Below are 27,752 nucleotides of genomic sequence, written 5' to 3' on the forward strand. Positions count from 1 at the left end.
TATAGTATTAAACAATGCTAATTCCACATGTTCAGGGAGGAATCAATCGTTGTTTCCCTTGACAATGAGGAGAAAATTAGAATATTTCATATTTCATATAATAAAATACAAAAGAAATAGTGAGTGGATGACATCACCAGTCTCCTCATTTGCATACCGACCGGGATGTGCATATAACTGTTTTGCAAAATTAAGCGAAACTTTAAAATGTCATAACTTTCTTATTTTACATCCGATTTTGATGAAATTTTCAGTGTTATTCTTGTTGGATTTTTCTCTTTTTATTCAAATCAACTTTTTGTCGGGGTGGACTTGTCCTTTAAAAAAAAAAATCCCCGTAGAAAAAATACCCTTTTTTTTCAAAATGAAATGTGCCCTTTTTCAAAATGAAATACCCTTTTGGAAGTAAAACATAATACATTTTAGATTCATTCCAACATTGTTAAATGCATTGACTTAAATTGTTTTATCATTTATTTTCAACACACACATTTTATTATTCTGAGAATTATTCTTTTGAAATAGACTAGAATTTGTGATATAATTGCTGCAAATAGCTGCATATATGGCCTATACAGTACTAATATATCAATATGTTTTGAATTTTCTCGATCATCAAGATTTACTCCGAGAAATCAGATATCATAAGTTAAAAACATATTGATTTCTCAATAAGCTATGTTTTCTTAATAACTTTGAACTTGACATAGATCTCGCAGAATCCGCGCTGATTATCTAGTATATTTAATCACAAATTGGTTCGGTATGACAGGTGCATTTCGTCATTTCCTAAGACACGATCTCATTGGATAAAATTTAGCAATGTGTCAACTATTGGCCAATGAACCATCTTGATACACGAAATTGGCAGAAAGGTCATTTCCTTCCCACTTCCGCTAGCTACGTAGGCAGTTGCTTTCCTTGTACGTGCACAGGATTTGACGTCTTGTTTCATTCGGGGAAAGAAACTTTTTATATTTTCAGTGAAAACTGAAAATAACAGAAAGTGGCGGAAACAAAACGAAGAAGTAAACACTAGGACGGATAACCCGGCAAACAGTGACCACTTCAGTGTAAGCTATCACGTATTTTTCTGTGTTTTTATCCTCCAGATTTTGTCATATTTACGTGTTGTCGCGAGTCAAATCGGCCGGGTGCCTTGCGCATCCTCAGACTCAGTCACGGTCGGCGGCTCCGCGCCAGCACATCGACTGTTCAGAAAACGACTTGTATTTGTAAAGCCGAGTTGACACGTTGACACATTTTCATGCATGCCTTTAATTAGTCAATCAGTTAAGGAACATTGTCGTTTGTCAGATATTTTCTCCAAACTTCTTTCATTAATAGTAAATTAAGAGTTTTTTTTTTATTAAAGGAGCGAATAATATTAAATAGATCCTTAAGTTTAACTTAAGTGACTGAGACTGAGTCGTGCAAGAGTGAAAAGTTGAGTCAAGAGTGAGCATGGTGAGTGAGTCATGAATTGATTAATAAAGTGTAGGCCTATGCCAAAGTGAGCGAGAAGTCACGAAAAGATAAAGGAAGGGTAGTGTGTGTAAAATTTAGAGAAAAGTACTAATAGTAGTAATATAGGCAAATTGCACCTGAAAAAACTAATGGTGGGCCACAGAACTCGGATTGAAGCTTGAAATGTTTCATCAAATGATTGCCAGAGGCAGAGCCATGCTGGGCCAATGGCATGCTACATAATGTCAAGTCTGACCTTGCACAATTTTTTTTAATTGTTTGCTTAAAACATAATTCAAGTAATAGCTACCGAATTTGAATTAACGGTAAGAACGTAGGCAAAATTGTGAAGTATATTCGAGGGCCGGGGTTTCGCTGGTATCTCGATCTAAAAATGCTACTGTCATACAATGATGGCACACCGCAACAGAATATTAAAGTTGAACGGAAAGCCAAAACCAAGGCTCCACATTATTTTTTTTTGGTGGTGGCCCGTTTCGGCCACCACCATATAAACCTATAAAGTTTGTTGCCCCGAAAAATATAAAGAAAGACATTAAAATTTAAAAATGAATAAAACTTCTAAAATATTAATTCTGCAGCCACGACACCTAAGTTAAATGTACTTTCACTTTGTGTAACTTGTTACCCTTGTATGTAAACCTGATTTGTGGTAAAATATAATTTTATCATTGTAAATAAATGAAAAGATGTGTGTCAAACGATTCTTGTAGAAAATCTTTAATTCCTGAGAAATTGACAAAAACAAGCTTGGTATTCCACTCAGATGAAGAGTCTTTGTCCAATCAATAATAATACACTGCTATTGTGGAGGGGCCCTTAAACAAACAGTCACACACTCATATATAAGCTATTGATAAATGGTCCTACCTTATCACTCTGTCTCTCAGGCACACTCACTCGTAAAGCGAAGTCCGTACCGTCCGGGGGTTGAGTCTAGAATGGCTTCTTGGATTGTGTGTTGTGTGTAGTGCAGTGGTACTGAGTGCAGATCTATATTGTGTCCGTATTCCGGCCGGTGGGTCAGGTGACTCGCGTATGGAGTGGTGTCGTCTGCTATTTATGTCGTCTGCTATTTATATCGTCTGCTCAAACTACTATACTGATACCCCCGACCACCTTACTGCCACACATCCATATACATATCTGCCTATCGGTGTTGATCTTCGTTGTGGTCCTTTTTTTCAGATTAGATTGCATGATTGCACAGTAAGGTCTTCGTAATTAAAGCAGACATAGATCTACCATTATGGTGGCCACTTTTGATATTTGATTGATAAAAATGATAGCATTTATTCCATTCATCCTAAAAAACAACAAAACAAGGTACATACAAAGTTAACATTCATTACGTGGGAAAATCGTAAACATAATGCAATGATAAAATCTGGAAAATGTTTGAAAAAAAGAGTATTCATAATTTATAAATGAATGAGGAGGCAACTAGAAAGGCAAAGCCTTGTTAGTGCTGCCACCTTTACAAAAACTGAATAGGTGATATTGTGAAATGTATGATGTAATAAAAACTGAGTACCACATAATCATTGAGCATGAAAAGGGGAAATACACATTTTAACACGAATGACAAAAAAATATAATCAACATTAATTACATGTACTATAAAACCGAAAGGGTGAAAAAAAAGATTAAAAAAAAAAAAAATCTTGAAATCATTGTTCTCTGCAAAGTTCTACAATATAGACCCTTCAGGCCCCCTGTGGACTTTTACGATGAATGCTTATACAATGCTAGAAGATACACATTCATTGTTTGTTTCCAACTTTTTTTTTCTTTCTTCAACTATAGTGGTGCTGTCTGACTTTGATCACGACCCTAGACCATGAGTACGGATCCTCAATATTTGCCTGGCGGCAGTGCCCCGGCTCCAGCCGTTGACCCCAATGGCTTCAACATCGAAGAAGAAGCCTACGAACCTCCCACCTACGATGAAGCTTTTCCCCCCATGGAGAGCGCCGCCATGGGCGGCGGGCCAAAGGGAGGCCCAAGTGGACGCGGGCCGTCCTATGCCAGAATGGCAGTCAAGTCTTCCATAGTTACTCAGGTAATACATTTGAACACTTGCCTGTACCCTTTTACTTATTAAAAGTGACAATTTTCTAACTGGTGATAGGCAGGACACATGTAGCCTACTCCATGACATGTTATCTACATGTACTACAGATTTGTGCACTTTGACTATGGCTGTCTCAGTGTTGGGGAAAGATATTTCTGATATGAAATGAAATGATCCTGATATCCTTTATGTGTCATGTACATCTGGAGACCGCTTTCTGCCATTGAGAAAACCGTGTACGGTGTGTTTGAAACAGAAATCGTAATTTTTAACATTCACCAGTCTCAAGTATTGTTGATTGTTTCATATTTTGAGTAGTTCTGTTTTCATGTATCTGTAAGAAATTGTTTTGTTTGATCCTTATGTGGGCCAAAAAGTTTTTAAGAATCAAAGATTCAAAGCCCCAACTGAGCCACAGTACATGGTATTTTGTATTATAATCAAAATGTTAACTTAGACCCATATGCTTACAGTTGTAGGCTCTCTGAATTTTCACCTGTTCTACATGTTTGTTTCCTCCTTTTAGGTGTTTCATGTGCCTTTAGAGGAGCGTCGCTACAAAGAAATGAACCAAGGTTTCGGTGAATCTGGTAGTCAATCGAGCAAGATTTGCACAGATATCATGAAGAACAGCAGTGAGTAAATTCCAAGTTCACTCTCAATATATCTTGTATAGCTGGCATTCTCTGACCCATTTTAACACTAAAAATAATGTAGACCAATACTATACCTACACTCATTCGTATCCTGTAATTTCAGAGTATTAACACAAGGGAAAGAATGCTAGCCAGCTTAATTCTTGCACATCTGCTATTCTCAGACTCATTTTCACATTATCTTAATCTCAAGAGTGCTGAAGTGAACTAAATAACACTTGCTAACTGATAATTTTCAGGTACCATGTAGTTGCCACATTCGGTAAATCTTCACTAGGTATGACTGACGCTGAAACTTAAAATTGCATGTAGCATTTAGGAAGAATGTGAAAACTGGTCCCATTCCTGGAAATGCTCTTCTTATGCCCCCTGCCTTGTGATAAAATAATTGATTTTTATGTCTATATTTGACCGTGATTGTATTTTCATTCAGATGCAAGCATTGAGATGAGTCTTGCTAAGGACCAGAGTTTGACCATTGTAGTGACCGGCAAGGAGGAAGCGGTCATCAAGGCCAGGAGAGAGGTCATGAACAAATTACAAACACAGGTAACTCTAACTATATATTCTAGTCCCACATGTAGACCTTGATGTTAGTACATGTTGATCTAGTGTGACAACTGAAAACTAACTTTTCGAGTCAAGAAAGAAAGGAATATTCTGGATATTTTGACTTGCGTTTCAACACATCTCTTTCTTCAACAGGCCCCAGTTCATACAATACATCCATGAATCGTACATATTAAAAAAGGTATAAAAAGTAGACTCAAAAACATTTGTGGAGCTGAAACCACTTTTTTTTCAAAATTCTTTTCTTTAAGGTTTGTTTTGGCTATGTACTTCTCCATATCATAATAATTTTTCAGCACTTTCAAGATGTTTTCAAAGGATGGCATTTAATTCTTACATGTAGCTAAGTAATTTTTTTTTCTTACAATGATCAAAACACAATTTAAGGCATACAATGATCAAAACACAATTTAAGGCCCTATGTCCCTATGTTATATTCATGCAATGGATGGACATTTATTTCCCCACCAAGGCGAACATCACAATCCAGATCCCCAAGGAGCATCATCGTTTTGTCATCGGGAAGGAAGGTAAGAAGCTGAAAGAGCTGGAACAAGTCACCATGACCAAGATCACCATACCAAACAGTGAAGAGAACTCGGATATGATCAGGATTGTCGGACCCAAGGAAGGCATCGATCAGGCCAAACACGAACTACAACTCATTTCCGATGAACAGGTAGGCAGGGGTGCATCATCAAGTAGTTTGTGAAGTTCAGCATGATTTTGTGAACGGCTGGATTAGAGTTCTGAAACCAAAATGGGATCCCAAATTTGTTTATGACAATACTTGTAAACTATGATGGTTATTTGAATAATTTCACATTTGGGCAAAATGTGTGTGTTACTCTGATGCTCTGTATGCCTTATGCGAGGCTCCACTCTAACTTTTCATCAATTTCATAATTTTGGTGTCTTGTAAAGCAAATTTAGTGGCCCTTAAACAATAGAAAACAACAAAATTTATCAAAACTTTGTTAGCCCAACCGGGTCACCAAGTGTTGGCTTTTACTGAATTTTTGTGGCCCTACTCTCATTTTTGGTTGCCTTGGGCCACCGGGCCACTGCTGATGTCGATCCCTGCCTTATGCTAAAGAAAGTGCGTTGACGATTTCAGTGGTGATGAAGATGGTGATGAGCGGTATGAGTAGGAGGATGATATTGAATTTGTGTTAGTAGTGATAGTGATGATGATGATAGTGATGAATGTTGACAACGGTGGTGGTGGTGGTACATGTAGTGGTTATTGTGATGATTATGGTAGTAGTGATGATGATAGTGGTCATGATCATGATGATGATGATGAGGACCGATGATGAAGGTGATGATGATGATTGTAATGGTGATGATGATGGTGGTGGTGGTGATGATTACTATGATAATGATGGTGAATGATGTCGATGATGATGACGACATCCATAATGGATACAGCTGATAATATTTTGTTACGCTGAAGCTGATCTAAAGTGGATAGAGGTAGTTTTAAAGAAGATTGCAAATAATGATAATAGTAATAACCATATGAAGCCATTGTTCTCATGATTTCGGTTGGTCAATAGATTCACTTTGATCTGTGTCTCCTTTCCTTGTAATTCCATGCATTGCACGTATCACATACTTTGAGAGGTATTTAATGAGGAAGAAGGAGGATGAAAAATTACACTTCTCTTGTGGCTTTCTCCTATACAGGCCAAGAGAGCATTTGAGCGATTGATCGTCCCCTACAAGTACCATCCTTTCATTTGTGGACCTGAGAACTGTTTCATCAAGGACCTTTCAGCCAGGACCGGAGCCAAGATCAGCGTTCCACCCCTCAGTGCTAGGAAGGATGAGATTGTTGTGGCTGGTGAGAAAGAAGGTGTCCATGAAGCCAAAGCTCTCATCCTAAGGACCTACGAAGAGAAGGTATGTTTAAAATATAATGATTTCCATGGCGACTGGATAGTTTCACTTAAAATGTTTTCTATGTTCCTCATTAGACATCCATTCCACCTTCTCGATCAATCGAGCTTAATGATTGAATAAAATTTTGCACATCATACTTCAGTGGTAACTAGCTGTCCATTGGTTACGTACCATAGTAATAATAAAAAAAAGTAGTCAAGGTCGGCCCGAAGGCCACATTTTGCCGGCCATGGCCTCGGCCTCAGCCCGAGTCACATGTACAAAGTCTATGGAAGAAGGTTTTCTCCAGCGGCCTCGGACTCAGATGCACCGGCCTTGGAACAACGTACAACAGCCGGATTCTTCAGGATACTCTAACCTTATCAGGCAAATTTTGAGGGGCATAGAATTGATAAATCCAAGTAAAATAGACACAAAAATGAACTAAATGTTCTGTATCTCTCTCTCTTTTTATTTCTCAGAAACTCAAGACCACCACCGTCTCCCTGGAAGTCCGCAAATCCCAGCACCGTTACGTCATCGGCCCCCGCGGCTCCAACCTTGCTGACATCTTGAAGGAGACCGGAGTCTCCGTAGAAGTCCCCCCGACTGACAGCCCATCTGAGACCATCACACTGCGGGGTGAACAGAGCCAGCTGGGACCAGCTATCACACAGGTCTATGCCAAGGTATGCGATAGTACGACCCAAGGCCAGAGGTCAGACCCACTGTCTGGGGTCAATCTCATCATTTTCGTATTGTGATTACTAAGCATCAATTAGTGCATTTATTATCCCTTTGCTTCATGACTTTTATGACCAGGGTTCCGTAGCACAAAGGTTAGCAATAATCGTAGAACATTTTTCTACGATTGATTCCATGGACTACAATGTACAATCAGTCGTTAAAATCAAGCTTACGATTAATCGCTAACCTTGTGTTACGGGACCCAGCAGATGCCATGTGATGCCACTGAAAATGGCGTCACGGTAAAAGCATTGACATTCAAGGAGGCATGGCCGAATAAATCCTCGGTGGTACACCAAGTTTGCTTACCCCTAAAGATGTCTCTTTAACATGCATTTCCAATGATTTTTCACAAAGTCTGGTGTCAGATAATTATCAATTCCTTATGAAAATCTAACTGTAATATATCTGTCTTCCTGTTCGTTTACTACAGGCTAACAGCATCAAGATGGTGGAAGTATTCGCTCCAGCCTGGCTTCACAGGTTCATCATCGGACGACAAGGAAAGAACGTCAGGAACATTACGCAAAACCTACCAAAGGTCAGTTTCAAGCACTGCCAATGTGTCTGAAATCTCCTAAAAGATATATGTACTTGAAGGTCCAGGTGGGTGTTTCATAAAGCTGTAAGTTAAGAGCGACTTTAAGAACGAATAGTGATCCTTCCTTGGAAATGGTATACCATACACCAAAATTCATTGGCGATGGTTTAGTGATAAGAAAGGTTCACTAGTCATTCTTTAAGTCGCTCTTAACTTACGGAAAGCTTTATGAAACGGCCCCCAGGTTCCTACTAAAATAGGTTAAGTCGCTGCCTGGCAAGCAGTAGATGAAAGGTTCGAATCCCACTGGTTCCAATTTTTTCTAACTTATGATTTTGAGATCAAGCATGTGATCTTAAACACAGGAGTAATGCCGATGGACTAATTCTCACTTCATCTAACACCATCATGGCTATCCTGTTGACTTGGTTTAATGTTCACTTCGTGTAACTGCCATTTAGTCAATTGTCCAGATAGTATCATTTCCTTTTTGTCTATGAATCACTTTGCACTTTGTGAAATAAAATCTAGGTTCCTAATCGGTTCATCTAATCACATAGAATAAGTGGTGTTAGACCGAGTGGATACCAGATAAAATGCCTAACTGGAATTAAGACATTATATGACACCTACATGTAGATAGATCCTTGTGATTTGATTGGTCGTTTGTTATCGATCATTCAGCCCATTCTACAATGACGTCATTGTCCGTGCAATTTTGGATCCATACGATTTTGTCCATTGCACGCGCGCACCGATAAAGCAGCTGGCACCCCAAGTAAAAACACTTGTGTTTGCAGCGCGCATCTAATGTACACGACAGTCAACAGACCGAGCTCGCACTGCGTGAGCATATTTTGTATCAAAAGTAATACATTTCAAATGAAAAAGGATCTATTTTAGGTGTCGTATAAATCAAATAATGAATGTTCTTTCCATTCGTGCAATGGACACAATAATTTGTTTGGTGAAAGATGAAATATCCATTGCTCTCAACATTCATTATTTGTGTAATGGTATATGGGCTATATGGTAATTAGACCAAATGGGTTATAGACGAACTAGGATTATATGTGGGATGAGACTGAGTGGGAACTAGACACAGTTGGTAGTGACCAAGTGGCAATAAGCCAGTTCGTAGTTCCACTCTGCGCATGATCAGAAGACTCTGCACATGATCAGAGGAAGGTCATTGGTACTAAAGTGACATGGTGGTTTAAGATTTAATGAGATAAGCACCAACTTTGATGTCTTGATTTTTCTTTTGAATTGTGTTTTTCATTTACATCCACAAAAAAACAATGCGTCCACGAATGACTGGTATTTCACTGTTTGCCAAGTACATTGTACAACATGCTAAGATATACATTCAAAGTAGAAATGCAACAAATACGTTCATATAGTGTTCATTGGAGTGCTATTCTACTCACCTGGTCTATTCAATTTCTTCATCCTGCCATGTAAGGCATGCTTGTGTAATATCTTGCTTTGAAATCTGCCTATCACAATGAAAGAAATTAAAGGTCATTTGACCAAAATTGTCCATGAAGTAACTACGAACTGGTCTATTTACCTCACAATATGACAAGTTTATTGTTTCTTGTTTGTGTGTGCTTGGCTGAAGGTTCATGTAGAATTCCAGGAAGGCCGTGATGTCATCGTCATTGAAGGACCGCCAGAAGAAGTTGAGAAAGCGCGTTCAGCGCTTGAGGAAATCTCCCGCGATCTCCAGAACCGCCTCTCATTTGTTGACATCAACATCGATCCTAAATTCCACAAGCACATCATCGGAAAGGCTGGTGCAAACAGTAAGTGAGGCATGAAGCCAACAATCCTTAAAGAACAAGAAGATTTAAAGATGAAAGTCTTTTGTGGTAACAATTTCAAAATGAGTTCGTCATACATAATCCACTAAAATGACCACTCAAGTTTCTGCATAAATAAGAAAAAAAAACTATTCTGGAAGTAATTGTTTAATTGCCGAGATATTAATAAAATAAGCATTGAAATCGAGTCAAATGTCAGGTATTTCTCCAAGCAATAATTATACATTGTCCCACATTTACTTATCTGTGTTGGTGATCTACAGTATGAATATTTTTTTCAGGATACATTTAACAAAGTTAAATAAACTGTACCACTTCTATGTATAGATTCACAATGATTTAGTTGCAATTGATTTTGGCCTGTCTGTAAATTTTTGTTTACAGACTCTCTTGTGAATTCAGTGTCTACTGCAACTTCTTTCATTTATCTTTACGTACAACAAGAAATCTATATGATTTATGACAGCCCCCCCCCCCATCAAGAAGGATAGCGGTGTGTCTATCCGCATTCGTAGCGATGTGGAGAAGAGTAGTAACATTAGGATGATGGTTGCCAATTTCAAAAACTAAAGATTAATAATTGCCTTTAATTTGATTTTGATTCACTAGTCACCCGCATCAAGAAGGATACCGGTGTGTCTATCCGCATCCCTAGCGATGAGGAGAAGAGCAGCAACATCAGGATTGAGGGAAGTCCAGAAGGGATCCAACAAGCCAAGAAGGAGCTTCTGGAGATTGCTCAGAGATTGGTGAGATAATAATAATAATATAGGGTATTTATATTGCGCACATATCCACCTTGTTAGGTGCTCAAGGCGCTCCTATATTACCCGGCTAAGCTAGGCGTTCATAGCGCACACAGCTTTTTTAAGGAATTACTTCCTACCGGTACCCATTTACCTCACCTGGGTTGAGTGCAGCACACTGTGGATCAGTTTCTTGCTGAAGGAAATTACGCCATGGCTGGGATTCGAACCCACGACCCTCTGTTTCAAAGTCCGAAGACTAATCCACTGGGCCACAACGCTCCACATATCCTTACAAAAAATACACCAGTACATCAGGGCCCCATCTTACATAGAGTTGCAATTGATCCAATCAACCACATCTATGGAAAGCCAGCAACGTCAACATCTAAAATACATGTTTCTTCAAAATATTTTCTAGATATGATGTATATTCATACATTCACTGTTTTCTTGACAATTCACTATGCTTCTCTATGTTTTCAAATGACATTTTGCAAATTTCCTAAAGAAAAAATTCTGACATTGATGGATTTCCATATACTTGAGGTTGATTTGATCAGTCATAACTCTTTCTAAGACGGGGCCCAGGGCTCAATTAACTGAGAACCATGACCGTGGATGCCTTACTTATTGATCATAATGTCCCTTTTATTAGCCTTGTAAATCAAACTTCATTTTAGTAGTGCATTAAAAACAAAACAGAAATCAGTGTTCCCTCCTGCATATAGCTCAGATTTGTTTTTTAAAACTGAGAATTGAAGGAAAGGAATGGGCTTTCATTTATACTAAATCACTTCTGGGGGGTGTTTCACAGAGATATAAGTGTGACATAGAATCGCGCTTCAGTTGCGTGAGGTATATAATTCATCTCCGCATTGGTCAGATCAAAGGCATGGTACGCGCACTACCGCTTATTCATCAATCAGATTACGTGTGCAGTGGCGATTAATCATGTCTCTAAGTCACACTTAACTCTTTGTGAAATACCCCTGGGCTCTGGAACATAATTTCATTTTGTGGGTAATCTAAATTCACAACACTGATCGTAGGTTTGAGATGTATAGTGCATAATTTTCAAAAATGTTTGTCCCCTCGGTTATGGCATAGTACTGGTTTTATAAAGCAGGGGGTCTAATGTCCTTTTTAGCATTAAAAAAAATACATGGGGGCTTGGGCAATTTCACCCTCGAAATGCTCAAAAGACCCCTGGAAAATAAAAAAGGATTCCTGGAAAATTCCTATTCATCTGTAGTGTTACAGCTTATGAAATGTTGCAGATTTAGCAAGTACATGTACGTTTTGAAATGTAGCCCCCGAAAAAATAAAATTAATTTTTGCGTGCTTTTTTGGCAATGTCATCTATTTGGGAACATACACCAGTGCTGGGGTGTCATCATTCCCCTTCAGTTACGTTTTTGAAAAGTTCATAACAAGATTGGGTGTCTATCTTGTTTGATCTCTGCAATGGGAAGTTGAATTGCTATTCAGAATCTGGCAAGCCGTCCACAGCTCAATAATATCTGTGCATCATTTGTTTTATTTGCAGGAAAATGAGAAATCCAGAGACATTCTGATTGAGCATCGATTCCATCGCACCATTATTGGAACCAAAGGAGAATATATCAAAGATATCAGGGATAAATTCAAACAGGTCAGTGTACTTCTATTTCACAAACCCTAGTTGCTTGAAATGTTATTCAAATTTCAATATGATATTGAACTGCATCTTAGAATTCATCTGTCCTGGTTGATAGAAATTTGACAAAATGTTGAAATTCTTTCACAGTGAAAAAAAAATACATGTAATGCAATAAAATGATTAAAGGGGAATGAAACCTTTGGAACAAGTAGGCTTGTGTCGAAACAGAAAAATCAAAGAATAAGAACAAAGAAGGTTTGAGAAAAATCAGACAAATAATGAGAGAGTTATGAGCATTTGAATATTGCAATCACTAATGCTATGGAGATCCTCCCATAGGCAATGCGACAAGGATGTGTGATGTCACATGTGAACAACTTTCCCTTTGATGGACTATAAAATACCCCCAAAATGTCTCTTTTTGCTTTTTTTTATGGTGATACAAACTCTTTATCCATGATGTATTCTTTAAAAATCTGTAATATATGCCCTCCTATAGAAAGAATATATGCTCTACTGATAGATGTGAAAAAGAGGCAGTTTAAGTGAAATATATACTAAAGTAATGGGGAGTTTTGTTCACAAGTGACATCACACATCTTTGTCGCATTGCCAATGTGAGGATCTCCATAGCATTAGTGATCGCAATATTCAAATGCTCAAAACTTGGCATTATTTGTCCGATTTTTCTCAAACTTTGGTTGATCTGTTTCTTTGATTTTTCTGTTTTCACACAAGCTATCTTGTTCCAAAGGTTTCATTCTCCTTTAATGTATGATGTTTTTTTTCTACTTACTGTTTTCATAGCACTAATGTTTTCCAAAATAAGATTCCCACCTTTTCAAGATTGTTTAACAGATTATGATTAGGATCATGTTGGAATTGTCACATTTTTGTTTATGAACAGATTGTGTTAGTGGTATTAGTGCTAATCAACACTGCTTATTCTAATATTAGCTAATGTTAATTGACCTGCACGTTTGGCTGTTAATACAAGGTGAGGCCAGCCATCCCCAACAATGGCAACAAAATGATTAAAAACTTTTATTGTGAAAACCATTTTATACTTTGTTGTTATCTGTAACTTTGTGAACAAATTTTGGGACGGTGTTCTATATGTATATATTTTTTTAAACCTTGTCATTTGTATCTTTATAAACAACTTAATGACCCCTCTGACTGCATGTCGGCATGATTGATTATATTATTGTCATGAATCCTTTGCAAAGAACAAATGTGACACGTTTTCTCTTTTTACGACAGGTTCAAATCACATTCCCAGACCCCGGCAAGCAGAGTGATGTAGTGACCCTTCGTGGACCCAAACAGGAAGTAGATCTGTGTCACCGTTTCCTCAAAGAACTCACCAAGGAACTGGTATGTTCTCAGACTCGTAAAAGGACACAGATGTTTGTTCAGGGAGGGGGGGGGGTGGCATTTCATCAACATTTTGCATCCAACAAGTCGTCAGACCTTTTAACTTTCCTTGATTTTGATTTGACTGAGAAGGGCGATTCTGTAAAATAATCAACCTTTTTGTCCATCCGACCTCCATTTTCCTCTGGTTTTCTTTCACTTCATAAATTGACCAGGTCATGGTCATTTTACAGCATTACAGACTATCAAAAGAACCAGAAATCAGAGACAGAAAATGTCATGAAGGTATCACATACTTGGGGTGGGACGTACATTTTTTATGGAATTGCACAGAAGCAATATTATGATAGAAACTGTCGGATAAACCAGAGTTTGTCAGACAAAACGTTGAGAAGTCTTTTCATGAAATGTTCTCCAGGGTTTGAATTAATGCTAGGTCAGTGTATGTCAGTACGATGGCCTATTGATTGGCCTCCATTCCGACCTATCTGGCCTTGGATGATTTTATACCTTATTAAATTATTTTTCCCATGTGTCGTGAAGAAATTTGTCTTGCCCTAAGCATATTTAAAGGACTAAGTGTTGTTATGACACCATTCAAATTCTGGCAGGTTGGTATTAAGAACATTATGGGTTGTTGGTCAAAGAAGCCACACCTCCTTATAAACATCATCCAATCAGAAATCTTGTTAGAAAAAAAAAAAAAAAAAATCTTGTTAGAAGTAATGCCTAAACACGTTTACCATTGTGAGTGCTCCTTGGGCAATTGCGCACAAATTATGTGACACTGTTTGAGTGTAAGGTCCTCAGAAGATCAAGTGGATTATTGTTGCAATTATTTTTTTTTTTAATAATAATTTGAAATATTTTTCTTTCAGGTGGAGAACAACTTCCAGGTCTCCTTGCCCATTTTCAAGAAATTCCACAAGAATGTCATTGGCAAAGGAGGCTCTACCATCAATACAGTAAGTAACTGTTAATTTGACTCTAAATCACATGTTTCATAATTTGATATATTGTTTTTGCTCTAGGTATCAAGAGTGCAACTGAGAATCTTGAATGAATCCACGCAAATTGCTCTACTATTGGCCAGGTCAAATGTCAAAACCTTGGCAATATGATTTTCTTTGTGCATGCTGTATTTGTAACTCATGGGCTAAAATGTAACTAAGTGGGCTTGGTGATTTGGGACTCGACGTATATGGAGTTCGCTGTATTTTTCTGCTTTTATTTGTCATTATTACCCCTAAAACATATTGGAATTGGTGTGAGAGTCTGTCCAGTTTTCCTAATGTTGCAGTATGGTGACTCACCATACTGGATAACTCACCATTGGTGAGTTATCTGCATAACTCCCATTCATGAAGGATTGTTATTAGACTGCAATTCACATACTTGCACTTTGCTCAACTCGGCTATGTAAGGCTACTTTGCCTGATAAACTGAACTTGTAGATATGTTGCCCAAAGGTAATGATGCTGGGTAATGTAGCCTGCTGGTTGTACGGCACGTAGCTTTGATTATTTTTACATACTTTTAAGGTGGCTGGTCAAAGGGGAAGGGGGCAACCGAAAAGAAGCAAGTGCGGAAGGAGAGTCAGGGTATTAGGTTGAGGGAGGAGGATGCACCGAATGAGAGTAAACTGGAGGGAGGTGTGAATCCTGCCACCCCTGTAGTCTGGGACTAAACTGGGCCCCAACTTACAAAGAGTTACGATTGATCCGATCAAGCGTCACTCTATGGAAATCCATCAGTGTCCTAATTTTTTCGGCAGTAAATTTGCAAAATGCCCTTTGTAAGCAAAGGCGAACACACCAAATCGTCAAGAAAATAATGAGTTTATGTATAAACATCATATCAAGAAAACATTTTGAATGAACATGCATTTTAGACATGGGTGTTGCTGGCTTTCCATAGTTGAGATTGAAAGGATCAATTGCAACTCTTTGTAAGACGGGGCCCTGGATTCAAACCTGGATGACTGACTTTCAGTTGTAGAAATCAGTTTGGTTATGTAATACACATTCCGTAATTGCTTTCCTGTTCTCTAGATCAAGGAGGAGACAGATACAAGGATTGAGATTCCCACAGAGAGCAGCGACAGTGACCTTATCATCATCACTGGCAAGAAAGCCAACGTTGAGAAGGCTAAGCAGAAGATCATGGCCATCGAGAGCGAACTGGTAAGAGTCTTGTTCAAGAAAGATCAGTAACATTTTCTTTTTGTATTTAGACTAATGGCTCACCAGAGTTTTTTTGTGTCTTTGGTGAGAAACATTGAACGTGATATGCTTGATATTTTAATGTGACAAAGATTTTCTTTTTTCCAGAAGATATACATGGACAAAAATGTTCTGTTTTGCATTGATCTTTTATGAATTTGATAGCTCCTCAAAAGATTATCATAACCAGGCCCCCCGCAAAATATCTGATTGACTTTGTACATGAAATGTTAGTGAGCTTTTCTCGCGCCCTGTTTGAATAAACTTCAGCTGAAGGAAACTATGTAAACATAAGATGCACAATTGTGAGTGCCTTAGGATAGAATATTAATTTAGTTACTGAAGTAGATCTAATACTGATCAATGATGCATTGTGCTTGATAAGTTTTTTGGGCTGCTTTTCAGTTTCTTTGCTTTTTTCCTGATGACTAGGCTTATACAACTCATTAGCTAGATTGACTTCTTATTTTTTCTTTTTGTATTTTGCTATTGATCACTTTAATGCTCTCTAACAATTATACCAGAGTTGAGTCTAACATTGAGCTTCCATGCCAAAGAAATGATCCAGTTAAATCATTTGCATTCACTTTAATAGTTGGTTGATTTTTATGAGTCTTACTTTTGCAAGGAAGAATGTAGTCACTCCATCAAGCATAAAAAGATAGGCATTAATTGTGGATTTTCAGGGTTCAATGTAAACTGTAATACACTTTACCTAATTTTTGCTGACAAATACAAAAGTAGCCCCGGAAATATTGAAACATTATTTTTCCCTGGTGTGTTGCTCTGAGGCTAATATCACCGAAGCCGAGGTGCGCATCCCGACCAAGCACCACCAGTCGATGATTGGCTCCAAGGGTCGTCTGATCCGAGCTATCATGAATGAATGCAGGGGCGCTCACATCCACTTCCCCAAGTGACCATTCACTCATAAATTATAAATTCTGGTCATGTTTCCCAATCAGGCCAATATCACCGAAGCTGAGGTGCGCATCCCGACCAAGCACCACCAGTCGATGATTGGCTCCAAGGGTCGTCTGATCCGAGCTATCATGGAAGAATGCGGGGGCGCTCACATCCACTTCCCCAAGGAAGGCTCAGGAAGTGACAGGGTCACCATTAGAGGACCAAAGGAAGAGGTGGATAAGGCTAAGAAACAACTCATGGATCTGACCAATGAAAGAGTAAGTCATGGACAGAAATCCTTCTAAAGACTTTTATTAGTTCTCGTTCTTGTTTTTCTTGATTTTCTTGTTCATCTTTAACTTCTTTTCCTTAATCTTCTTGTTCTTTGTGATATTGTTGTTCCTTTTCTTGTCCTCCTTGTTCTTGTCCTTGTTATTTCCCTTCATGTTCTTGTCCTTCATGTTCTTTTTTTTTCATGTTCTTTTCTTTCATGTTCTTGTCCTTCATGTTCATGTCCTTCATGTTCTTGTCCTTCATGTTCTTGTCCTTCATGTTCTTGTCCTTCATGATCTTGTCCTTCATGATCTTGTCCTTCATGATCTTGACATTCATGTTCTTGTCCTTCATGATCTTGTCCTTCATGATCTTTTCCTTCATGATCTTTTCCTTCATGATCTTGTCCTTCATGATCTTGTCCTTCATGTTCTTGTTTTTCATGTTCATATCCTTCATGTTCTTGTCCTGCATGTTCTTGTCCTTCATGATCTTGTCCTTCATGATCTTGTCCTTCATGATCTTGTCCTCATGATCTTGTCCTTCATGTTCTTGTCTTTTATCTTGTCCTTCATGTTCTTGTTTTTCATGTTCATATCCTTCATGATCTTGTCCTTCAAGTTCTTGTCCTTCATGATCTTGTCCTTCATGTTCTTGTCCTTCATGTTCTTGTCCTTCATGATCTTGTCCTACATGATCTTGTCCTTCATGGTCTTGTCCTTCATGTTCTTGTCTTTTATCTTGTCCTTCATGTTCTTGTTTTTCATGTTCATATCCTTCATGATCTTGTCCTTCAAGTTCTTGTCCTTCATGATCTTGTCCTTAATGTTCTTGTCCTTAATGTTCTTGTCCTTCATGATCTTGTCCTACATGATCTTGTCCTTCATGGTCTTGTCCTTCATGTTCTTGTCCTTCATGTTCTTGTCCTTCATGTTTATATCCTTCATTTTCTTGTTCTTTATCTTGTCATTTATGTTCTTGTCCTTCATGATCTTGTCCTTCATGTTCTTGTCCTTCATTTTCTTGTCCTTCATGTCCTTTCCTTATCTTGTCATTTATGTTCTTGTCCTTCATGTTCTTGTCCTTCATTTTCTTCTTGTTCTTGTTTCTTATTCCTCTCCTTGCTCTTCTTCCTTTTTATTCCTTTTTGTAACCTTCATGACTGTTTTCTTTTAAATCTTGCTCATCTTTTGAGGTTAAATTTATGATGTCCTGACACCCACTTCCAAAGTAATTAGTTGGATCTGAAATGTACATGTTAGTCAAGACATTTTGATTGTATGAATGACCCAATTGTAAATTTCATCTTTCTTGTACCATGTTGCATCATATGAGCTCTCTCATTATATGACATATTCAAAAATGAAAATCGAATCTATATTCTTTAGATTTACTAAAAGCATACTGTAGTGAGGTGTCAGGGAATCAGTATGAATGAAGCTATGAGGAAGTTTATTCCACTCTTAGTGGCCCGAATTCACTCTTCAAACAGTGGACTCATGAATAAAATAGCGTATCTAACCATGGTAATAGGCGTCAATTTGGCGCACTGTGACAAAAGCATGCATCAGCATTAGACATTTTTTTATATACACACCCAATGCGTGCTAAATTAAGCGTAATTTATACAGGAAATCTGAATCAACCATGGACTCTCTTTTACTTTTTAAAAACAGGAGCAGGCCAGCTTCACTGCCGACGTTCATGCCAAGCCGGAATACCACCGTTTCCTCATCGGACGCGGAGGAGCAAACATCCGCAAGGTGCGTGAGGAGACGGGAGCGAGGGTTGTCTTTCCCAACAACAACGATGATGACCAAACTCTCGTCCAGATTATCGGGACCAAGGAAGCCGTTGAGGAGGCGAAGAAGAGACTGGCCAGTCTCATCAAAGACCTGGTAAATGACACTGGATAAGGAGTTGGTGTAGATGGTCGTCTTTAGGGTGTTGATGTTGGTTGTTGGTGGTTGTGTTGGAAATGGTGGTGGTGGTTGTCGTTGGTGGTGAAGATTATGATGATAATGATGGTCATGATGAGGACGATGCTGATGATGGCGTGATATCATTTTGGCTTGAGTAACTCCATCATGAACAATATCATTGTTCCGGAGAGTTTGGTAGCCTTATTCTGCAAACCTATTCTTTCAGTATTAAAGTTACAATATTTGTACTGTACCAATACTACATACTACATCTGTGTAGTAAAACTCTTAAACACATTTATACATCTCGACCAAATATCACAAGAATAATCAGTGATGCTAACCTTATGCATCAATCCTTAATCACCATCACAGGATAACATCACCGAAGCAGAGATTGACGTCGACACCAAGTACCACCGTCACTTCGTGGCCCGCCGCGGACAGGTTCTGCGTGAGATCGGTGACGAGTACGGTGGCGTGACGGTCAGTTTCCCTCGCAACGGGTCATCAAGCACAAAGGTCACCATCAAGGGAGCCAGGGACTGTGTCGCTGGGGCCAAGAAACGTATTCTGGAGATTGTATCTGATCTGGTAAGTACTCTACCCTGTGGAAGTGCTTCTAGACCTCTTCTCATAAAGCTATTTTTGACTATAGGCAGGCATTCCACTTGTCTAAAGATAATTATGACTTACAAAGGATTGAAATAGGAAGTGTGGAAAAGATAATTATGACCTTACAAAGAATTGAAGTAGGAAGTGTGGAAAAGATAATTATGACCTTACAAAGAATTGAAGTAGGAAGTGTGGAAAAGAAAATTATGACCTTACAAAGAATTGAAATAGGAAGTGTGGAAAAGATAATTATGACCTTACAAAGGATTGAAGTAGGAAGTAAGAATTTCCACTTGATTTGATTTGATTTATTTTATTTCCACATTTCAAAACAAAAACAAAGTATATACAAGTATAATAATTTTTTTTTCAATATTACATAATAGGCAAATATTTTTTTAAACATAATGAATAATGTACATAAATCATTATAAAATATCAACTGTACTGTGAAAATTATATCTATATATACATTTTCTTTTTATTACTGAACATATATATATAGAAATGTGGGAGACCTCCATCTTAAGCTTGGAGCTTGAAAGTGATGGAGGCCTCGAAAGGAAAGGGGATAGAAAACCAGACTGTATAGTGCAATAAAAGAGACTTATCTTTTATTGCACAAAATAATAGGAATATATCAAAAGTGGATAGGGAAGGGAAACTTGATTGAGAGAAGATTAATAACGTTGATAAAAGTGAAACTTAGAAGCCTACCGTATAAGTTCATGAAACAACCATTGCGACCAATCAAGGGTAATGTTAATTTTTGTTTGTTTGGGGGATGTAAGCAATCTGTTCTCTGTATTCAGTAGAAAGGTGAAATGATCGCCTTATGTGTGTGCACCATAAGTCCATGCCTTTAATATTTTCATGCGTCAGAAATGTCATACAGGATGTATACAATTTTACTGTATAGGTTATACAGACCTGCCAACCAGTACGTTTTAGCCGTATTTAGTACGTTTTTGCAACCAAAATACGGCAGTACGTTTTTTCTTTGAAAAAAAAAAAAAAAAAAAAAAAAAAAAAAAACTAAATCGTAATTTATTGAGAAAAATAATCTCTATATGTCTCTATTTCATAAAACGTGCACAAATATTGTTATTAGATCAATGTAAATTCAGGTAACTTGTTTTTTTTCAATCATTTTGTTCAAACCAGGGTGAAGATATACACATGTTTTAATGTTTTTTTTTTCATCTGCAAGAGCAGTGCGCATTTTAGCTTGCATGCAGCTTGAGCGCCGCGATGAGCGAGTGCGCCAAGCATTTTATTATGAAATACACTTTTTTTGGGAAAAATACAGTTTTTTTAATCACAGAATACAGTTTTTCATTCCCAGAGGTTGGCAGGTCTGGTTATACCATTGCTGCTTACATGTTACAATTTTCCATAGAGCATTTTAGTGCAAAATAGAGAGAGAGCACTTGTGATTGGCTACAATATTTAACCTGTTTTACAATACTTTCTCTTTGAACTACAGGAACAGCAAGTTTCGATTGAATGCATCATTGCGCAGAAGTTCCACGGAACGGTGATGGGTCCTAAAGGTTCTCGTATCCAGACTGTGACGCAGGAATACGAAGTAGCCATCAAGTTCCCCGATAAGAACACACCCGCTGGTGAGTCGGTGCTCGAAATCTTTCTGTTTTCAGTATGAAAAATCAAGGGCGGTATCCTGACAATCAAAACCAGGTTTAACTCTAGTCTAAACTAGAATTTTAGACCAAACTTCTATGGAATGCTGATGATATTTCTTTCATGTTTGTGTCAATTATAATGTACCAATTGATTCATTAAAATTCATTATATGTTTTTAAATTTTTGTTTTATTAATTCAATTAATTTTTGATAAATTTTCACACTTGGGAATGCTCCTTCCCTCGTCACTAGTCATGAGTAGAATCATTTGTAAGTTTATTGAACCCTCACCTGGTGCCTGTTTCATAAAACTTGTTATAATATCAAATTAAGAATAATAGTTTAAAGCTACTGAAATCATTGAATTTTATTGGCTGATAGTAAATTTGTTAAATAAATAAAGAGAACTTGGTGTATAAAGATAAATTTGCTACTTTGAATTTTTTTTTCAGCCCAACCCGTGAACGGAGAGACCAACGGCGATGATGCCCCAAAGAAGCAAGACATCATTGTGATTACCGGCAAGAAAGACAAGTGTGATAAGGCCAAGGAAGCTCTGTTGGTAAGTATGATATTGACTATGTCCTAATTCGTGAAAGCGTAAAATGTACAGTGTGAGAAATATACCCCCAAAACTTGACACCTCACAAATCCCCAATTCAAGGAAAAAACATGTCATGAATACATGATTATATATGGCCTGAAAAAGTATGTTCTTCCAAATGATTTGATACCATATTTATGTGGTGTGTATTAACCCTAAAATGGCCGGGGGGGGTTGAATCAACCCCCCCCTCAACATTTTCTGCGATCATTCCGCCGCGCAAAATTTTTTGACCGCGCCACTCGCAGAGTTTATACTTTTAAGTCTCGCGCATCTTTTGAGATCAAATTTATGACGCCCGGGTACGCGGTTCCGAAATCACGCAACATTTTGTAAGTGCATGTCAGACCAAAAATTGTTCCAAAACGTGATTTTGTGTACAAAGTCAATGCCAATTGAGTTTTCTCATCTTATTCATAAAGATATGATTATTTTTACTTTAAACAGCTGAAAGCAATTGATTTTAGCATAATTATGCTTCAAAAAGGTTGTGCAATAAATCTGGTGAAAAAAACAAAGAAAAACAAAAGGTTGAAAAACAAAGAAATACATAAGAAATTCATAAAACAATAAAATACATAAGAAATTGATTTCCAAACCGAAGTTTTTTTCAATTGCCATTGTTAAGAATGCTACAAAGAATATTTTTACCAAAAATTAGCATTCTAGGAGCTTTATTTAGTGAATTAGAGCAAAAAGTATGAATTATGCATAAATTAGCATAATTAATTCATATAAAATAAAAATCTCATTATTTTGGAAAAGTTTACCATACAGCCTTGTAGATTACATCGCACACTACCAGCGTGCAAATTTTTGCGGCGCTCGCGTGATCGGCGGCCGAGATCTCAGGGGGGGGTTGAATCAACCCCCCCCCCCAGCCACAGAACAGCCAAAAAAGCCCGGCCTAGTTAGGGTTAAGGCTTGGATGATCAGGAGGTATTCTTTTACAGTGATGTAAACTTTGATTTGCGCCAAAGTAAGGATTTAAATTTCTCTGTTGAATCTGCTTGTTTTACACTTTGTGGTAGATTGTTCCAGAGATGAGGGGATGCGAAATAAAAAGATTGTGAACCATAAGACTGGGTACCGTAAGTAACGGTGTATTAACCGCACCCGTGTATTAATCGCACCCCCCATTTTCGGATGAAAAAAAAAAAAAAAAAAAAATCATCCAAAAAAAAAAAGTCATCAAACTGACTTTCTATCTCTAATATGCGTATTTAAGAAAGAGTCAAGAACCAAAAATGTAAAAAAAAAATATCAAAGTACCGGTATTACTGGTAAAAAAAATGATGGGAAATCAGCGCTTCGACCTTCGTCACTTATCTGCAAATTGCCGACATTATTGGCCAACTACACACTCACCTCACACACACACATATGGTACCGGTGTTCATTGCAAGTACCGAATAGGCGATACCAGCATCAACATGGGGGCTCACCCATTCGAGAAGATCGTTCATACCATATTTCCTGCATCACAGCCCCACTTTTGCTTTCAGAATTCTGTCTAGCATTCAATGTCTTGACATGAATTTCAGACACGGGAATATGGGAAGGTTCAAGATACGAGAAATTTGCGATTTTGTTCAGGTGTTTTTCTTGTCTGCTTTGAACCACTACCGGTAGTTCTCAGTAGGTACGTGTGTGGCGGTATCTTACAGACAGCAAATAGGAAAAAAATGCTAGTACCGGTATACCGTATTTTCAATGGGAGCTCTGGGCGGGAATAAAATGAATAATAATTTTAAAAAATAGAAAGTCGGAAGGAATGAAGACGGGGATTGAAGATTGATTTTAAGATGATGGATGATAGAGAGAAATGAAGGAAAGGCAAATGAAAGAAATTGGAGTTTAAAACACAGAGAAAAAAGGTAACGTGGGGAAATGAGAAAGAGAAGAAATTTAAGAGCAAGAATGAGATGAAGAGAGATAGGAGTTTGAGATAAATATAATTTTTCTTTCTTTCTTGCATATTAAGAAAAAAAAGAAAAATAAGGAAATGAACGAAAGAATAAAGAGGAAAATTATAGATTGATTTCAATATGAGGAATGACAAAGAAAAAAAAATGTTCGTTCATAACGCCATTAGGCCTTCTTTTTCTGTTCTAAAATTTGCTTAATGCGTGACAGAAAACATCAAAATAATAATACAGGTAATCAATAAATGAGTCAAATTGAAATTATGACATGAATTTCATGAAACTTTCTTCCGTTTACCTCCCTCCTCATGGCACAAAATTGTCAAATAATACCAATAATTTGTCAAACAGCCACGGAAAGGTAAAGCGCCAGCTTACGTTGACGTTGCGATAAACATTACACATATGCGTGTGTTATTTGGCTAGCCGCACCGCGCTGTTCGGTCGATTGTCGATTGGCGTCTGAACTTTGCCGTGTTGACTAATAAATGACAACAAAGACAAAGTCACACCATTCAAAATGTCAGTTTCATGAAGGTAGGTGCGTTTGTTACCGTAATCTAACTTTGAGGGACATTTACGGTAGATACCGGTAGTCATAGTTGCTTCCCTTTTATACCCGCGGCTCATGCCCCTCTAAACGGCATTGCCCCAAGCGGCTACGCTCGGCCACCCGACGCGAGTTGTACACTGGTAGTGGTATCGGGCCGAGATTGGCTTGGCTCAGACCTATCACCGCGTATAAACCGCACCCCCGACTTTTGATTCTGTCCCGCCGAGAAAAAGGTGCGGTTAATACACCGTTACTTAAGGTATTGGTGGCAGGAACTATTAAGAGTGATTTGTTTCTTGAGCGCAAGTTGCGGGAGGGTGAATATTCTGATATCAACTTCTGAAGATAGAGTTGATTAAATATGAAGTCTTATTTATTAAAGGAGAATGAAACCCTTGAAACCAACTGAATCCATATCAAAGAGAAAAATCAAAGAAACATATTGTTGAAAGTTTGAGGAAGATTGAATGAATAATAAGAAAGTTATGAGCATTTGAATATTGAGATCACTAATGCCATGTAGTTCCTCCCATAATTCTCTTCTATCGCTAGTCCTATTTTACTCAAACTTTTGTTGATCTTATTCTTTGATTTTTCTGCTTTCACAAAATCTAACTTGCTCCAAGAGTTTCATTCTCCTTTAACGATTTATTTATGTTTTCTTGTCAGGCTCTGGTCCCAATCACACAGGAGGTCAACGTTCCCTTTGACTACCATCGTTACATCATTGGAGCCAAGGGGGCCGGTGTGAGGCATATGATGGAAGAGAATGATGTGAGTATAACAAACCATTGATACTAGCAATTATAGTTGCTTATGCAGAGCTGCCAAGTAGTACGATTTTTCCATATTTAGTATGTTTTTGGAACCAAAATACGGCAGTACGTTTTTTCTTTAAAAAGTACGTTTTTTGTATTAAAAAAAAAAAATCATCTCTTTATGTCTCTATTTCATAAAACGTACACAAATATGGTTATTAGATCAATGTAATTTCAGGTAACTTGTTTTTTTTTCAATCATTTTGTAAAAACCAGGGTGAGATATACACAAGTTTCAATGTTTTTTTTTTTTCCATCTGCAAGAGCAGTGCACATTTTAGCTTGCATGCAGCTCGACCGCCGTGATGGGCGAGTGCGCCAAGCATTTTATTATGAAATACACTTTTTTTGGGAAAAATACAAAATATTTATCTCACACGGTAAAAATACTGATTTTGGGGGATAAGAATACTGAAAATGCAAAATACAACTTGGCAGCTCTGCTTATGTAGCTCCTAATACCTCTTAATTGGAAGTGCCTTGCACTCTACAAAAAATGCAGCAGAGGAAAGTGCTTAAATGATAATGATATTAATAATATGCAACATTTATATAGTGCTTAATACAAATGTTTCTAAGCGCAGCATACTATTACCCCAGCTTTAGCCAATCCACTGTTGTGCTCAAAATTTCAAGGAATAAATTCCTGCCATGTGCCCATGTACCTCACCTGGGTTGATGGATCAATTCCTTGCTGAAGGAAATTATGCCATGGCTGGTATTCAAACTCCAGGCTTTCTGTTTCAAAGTCATGAAAGTAATCCACCGAGTCATAACACTCCTTTTTTGCTATGATTTATTTTTTAGGTGAACATCACCATCCCACCAGCTAGTGAACAGTCGGATGTCGTGATTGTGAGAGGTACACCTGCCAATGTATCAAGGGGCGTGGAAGCTCTCATCAAGCGAGTCAAGGAGCTGGATGATGAACAAGAAGACAGAGTGAGTAAACATTTTTTCCTTGAGCACGCGTGTGAGTTTGTGTGAGTTGCAGTCAGATGTAGTGATTGTGAGAGGTACACCTGCCAATGTAGCAAGGGGCGTAGAAGCTCTCATCAAGTGAGTCAAGGAGCTTGTTGATGAACAAGAAGATGGAGTGAGTAAATATTTACAGTGTCTGAGGTTGTATTCCCTCTTAACCAGGAGATAAGTATGACACTCTACTATAGCACAAGAGACGTTCTAAATCAATGCAAGTCAAATATGGATGGGGCTAAGGCGGGACGTCAATATCCGGGAGGGGTGTGCAAACGCGTTTGCACGCCCTCATTACTTTTCATGCACGGGCTTGCACGCCACGAAGTTAATGAGGTTGAATTTGCATATCAATAGAGCACCCTTGCGATCATCGCGGAGCGACATAACGAGCCCGTGCAGTCGCGTTCTGGCACTTCTATTGTTCCCGGGCATTGGGCTGGCAAGCCTAGAGGAATTTATTGGCGCGTGTAGAGAAGTTCCTTACCTCAATTGTTTGCCGTGAAATGTTGTGAGGGTGCAACTACTAGTATAATGAATGACGATGTGTGCCGTAATTAATTGGTTGGAAGGCGTGACAAGTATTCAAAGGGACAAGAACCTGGACGCAAACATTTTGCTCCGGCGAATCGCTTATTCATGCTTACACCTTCGTCACATTTGCTATACGGCGGCCGTACGGCGAGTCAATAACAGCCGTTTTAACATTTTATGTACGAGCTACATAATGTGGTTTGTATAAAAATGAATAAAACGGCTGCATTCGACTCGCCGTACGGCCGCCCTAGAGCAAATGTGACCAAGGTATTAGTACCTGATGATGTGAGCTTCCAAAAATATGTATATAATTCCCGTAAATCCCTGACAAAGATGGAAAGGGAAATAAATTTTGTTTTGGCTACCAGCGGAAGTAAAATGCGATCCGTCAAAGCGTTCGATCAACCGCGGCGACCGCGCACAACGTCTACAGGCGCTGGACCCACTGAATCAGCTTGCAGAGCTCTGTTCGCTCCTGAAGATGTGACTACAACCGTGCCTATAATAATTCCAAAAGCGCTGACAAATACGGCGGCATTGCCACTTGTACGTGATTCCTCCGAATTAGTCCTCAGAAAAGTTTAGTCACGACTCAGTATCGTTCTTGCGGTATACCCGCACGCTTAATATCAGTTTAATAGATACCATGTGCGCGCAAGCATACACAATACAAGGTACTTGAGGCAGAGCTTTGCCGCTATGAAACAAAATTATCTTTACGCTACGTATAGCTCCAATAGCTCTAGCTTTTGCAGTAGCGTACGCAGAATTTTTGAAAGGTAGAGTTCGAGTTCAATGAAAATTTGACAGAGGTTTTCACTCCCCCCCCCCCCATTAGGTCTTTTCATAACAAAAAAATTACAAGCACTTTTTTTATCTAAGTGGAGGGGGGGGGGTGAACTCCTGCAACATTCCCTGACCTTACCTCGGTCATTTTTGCTCTATGACGGCCGTGCGGCGAGTAAAAAACAACCGTTTTAACATTTTTTTTTGTAATAGCTACAAACACGTGGTCTGAATAAAAATGGATAAAACAGGTGTTTCCGACTCACCGTACGGCCGCCGTAGAGCAAATATGACCGAGGCATTAGGAACGCAAAATCATGAGGATGGAAACTTGGATAAAGCAATGTTCATTATTCAATATTTGTTATGACTTCTCTTAATATCATGAAATGGCTGAGCAAATTACTTGTATATTTCTTTA

General features: G+C 38.2%; 1 protein-coding gene across 1 annotated transcript; it reads left to right on the forward strand.

The window, feature by feature from the left end:
- The first annotated feature begins 887 nt into the window (after positions 1 to 887).
- Positions 888 to 26,035, forward strand: LOC129276913 (vigilin-like). The gene is made up of 21 exons (XM_064109039.1): positions 888 to 1,073; positions 3,295 to 3,550; positions 4,089 to 4,197; positions 4,652 to 4,767; positions 5,261 to 5,467; positions 6,478 to 6,693; positions 7,155 to 7,361; positions 7,853 to 7,960; positions 9,585 to 9,768; positions 10,396 to 10,535; positions 12,082 to 12,186; positions 13,438 to 13,551; positions 14,430 to 14,516; positions 15,603 to 15,734; positions 16,739 to 16,957; positions 18,629 to 18,850; positions 19,250 to 19,468; positions 20,976 to 21,114; positions 21,586 to 21,695; positions 24,885 to 24,989; positions 25,841 to 26,035. The coding sequence occupies exons 2-21, from the start codon at positions 3,329 to 3,331 to the stop codon at positions 26,018 to 26,020; spliced, it is 3,141 nt and encodes a 1,046-aa protein (XP_063965109.1). The 5' UTR covers positions 888 to 1,073; positions 3,295 to 3,328; the 3' UTR covers positions 26,021 to 26,035.
- Positions 26,036 to 27,752: the final 1,717 nt, after the last annotated feature.

Source organism: Lytechinus pictus, chromosome 14 (genome assembly GCF_037042905.1).
Source record: "Lytechinus pictus isolate F3 Inbred chromosome 14, Lp3.0, whole genome shotgun sequence".
Taxonomy (NCBI): Eukaryota; Metazoa; Echinodermata; class Echinoidea; order Temnopleuroida; family Toxopneustidae; genus Lytechinus; species Lytechinus pictus.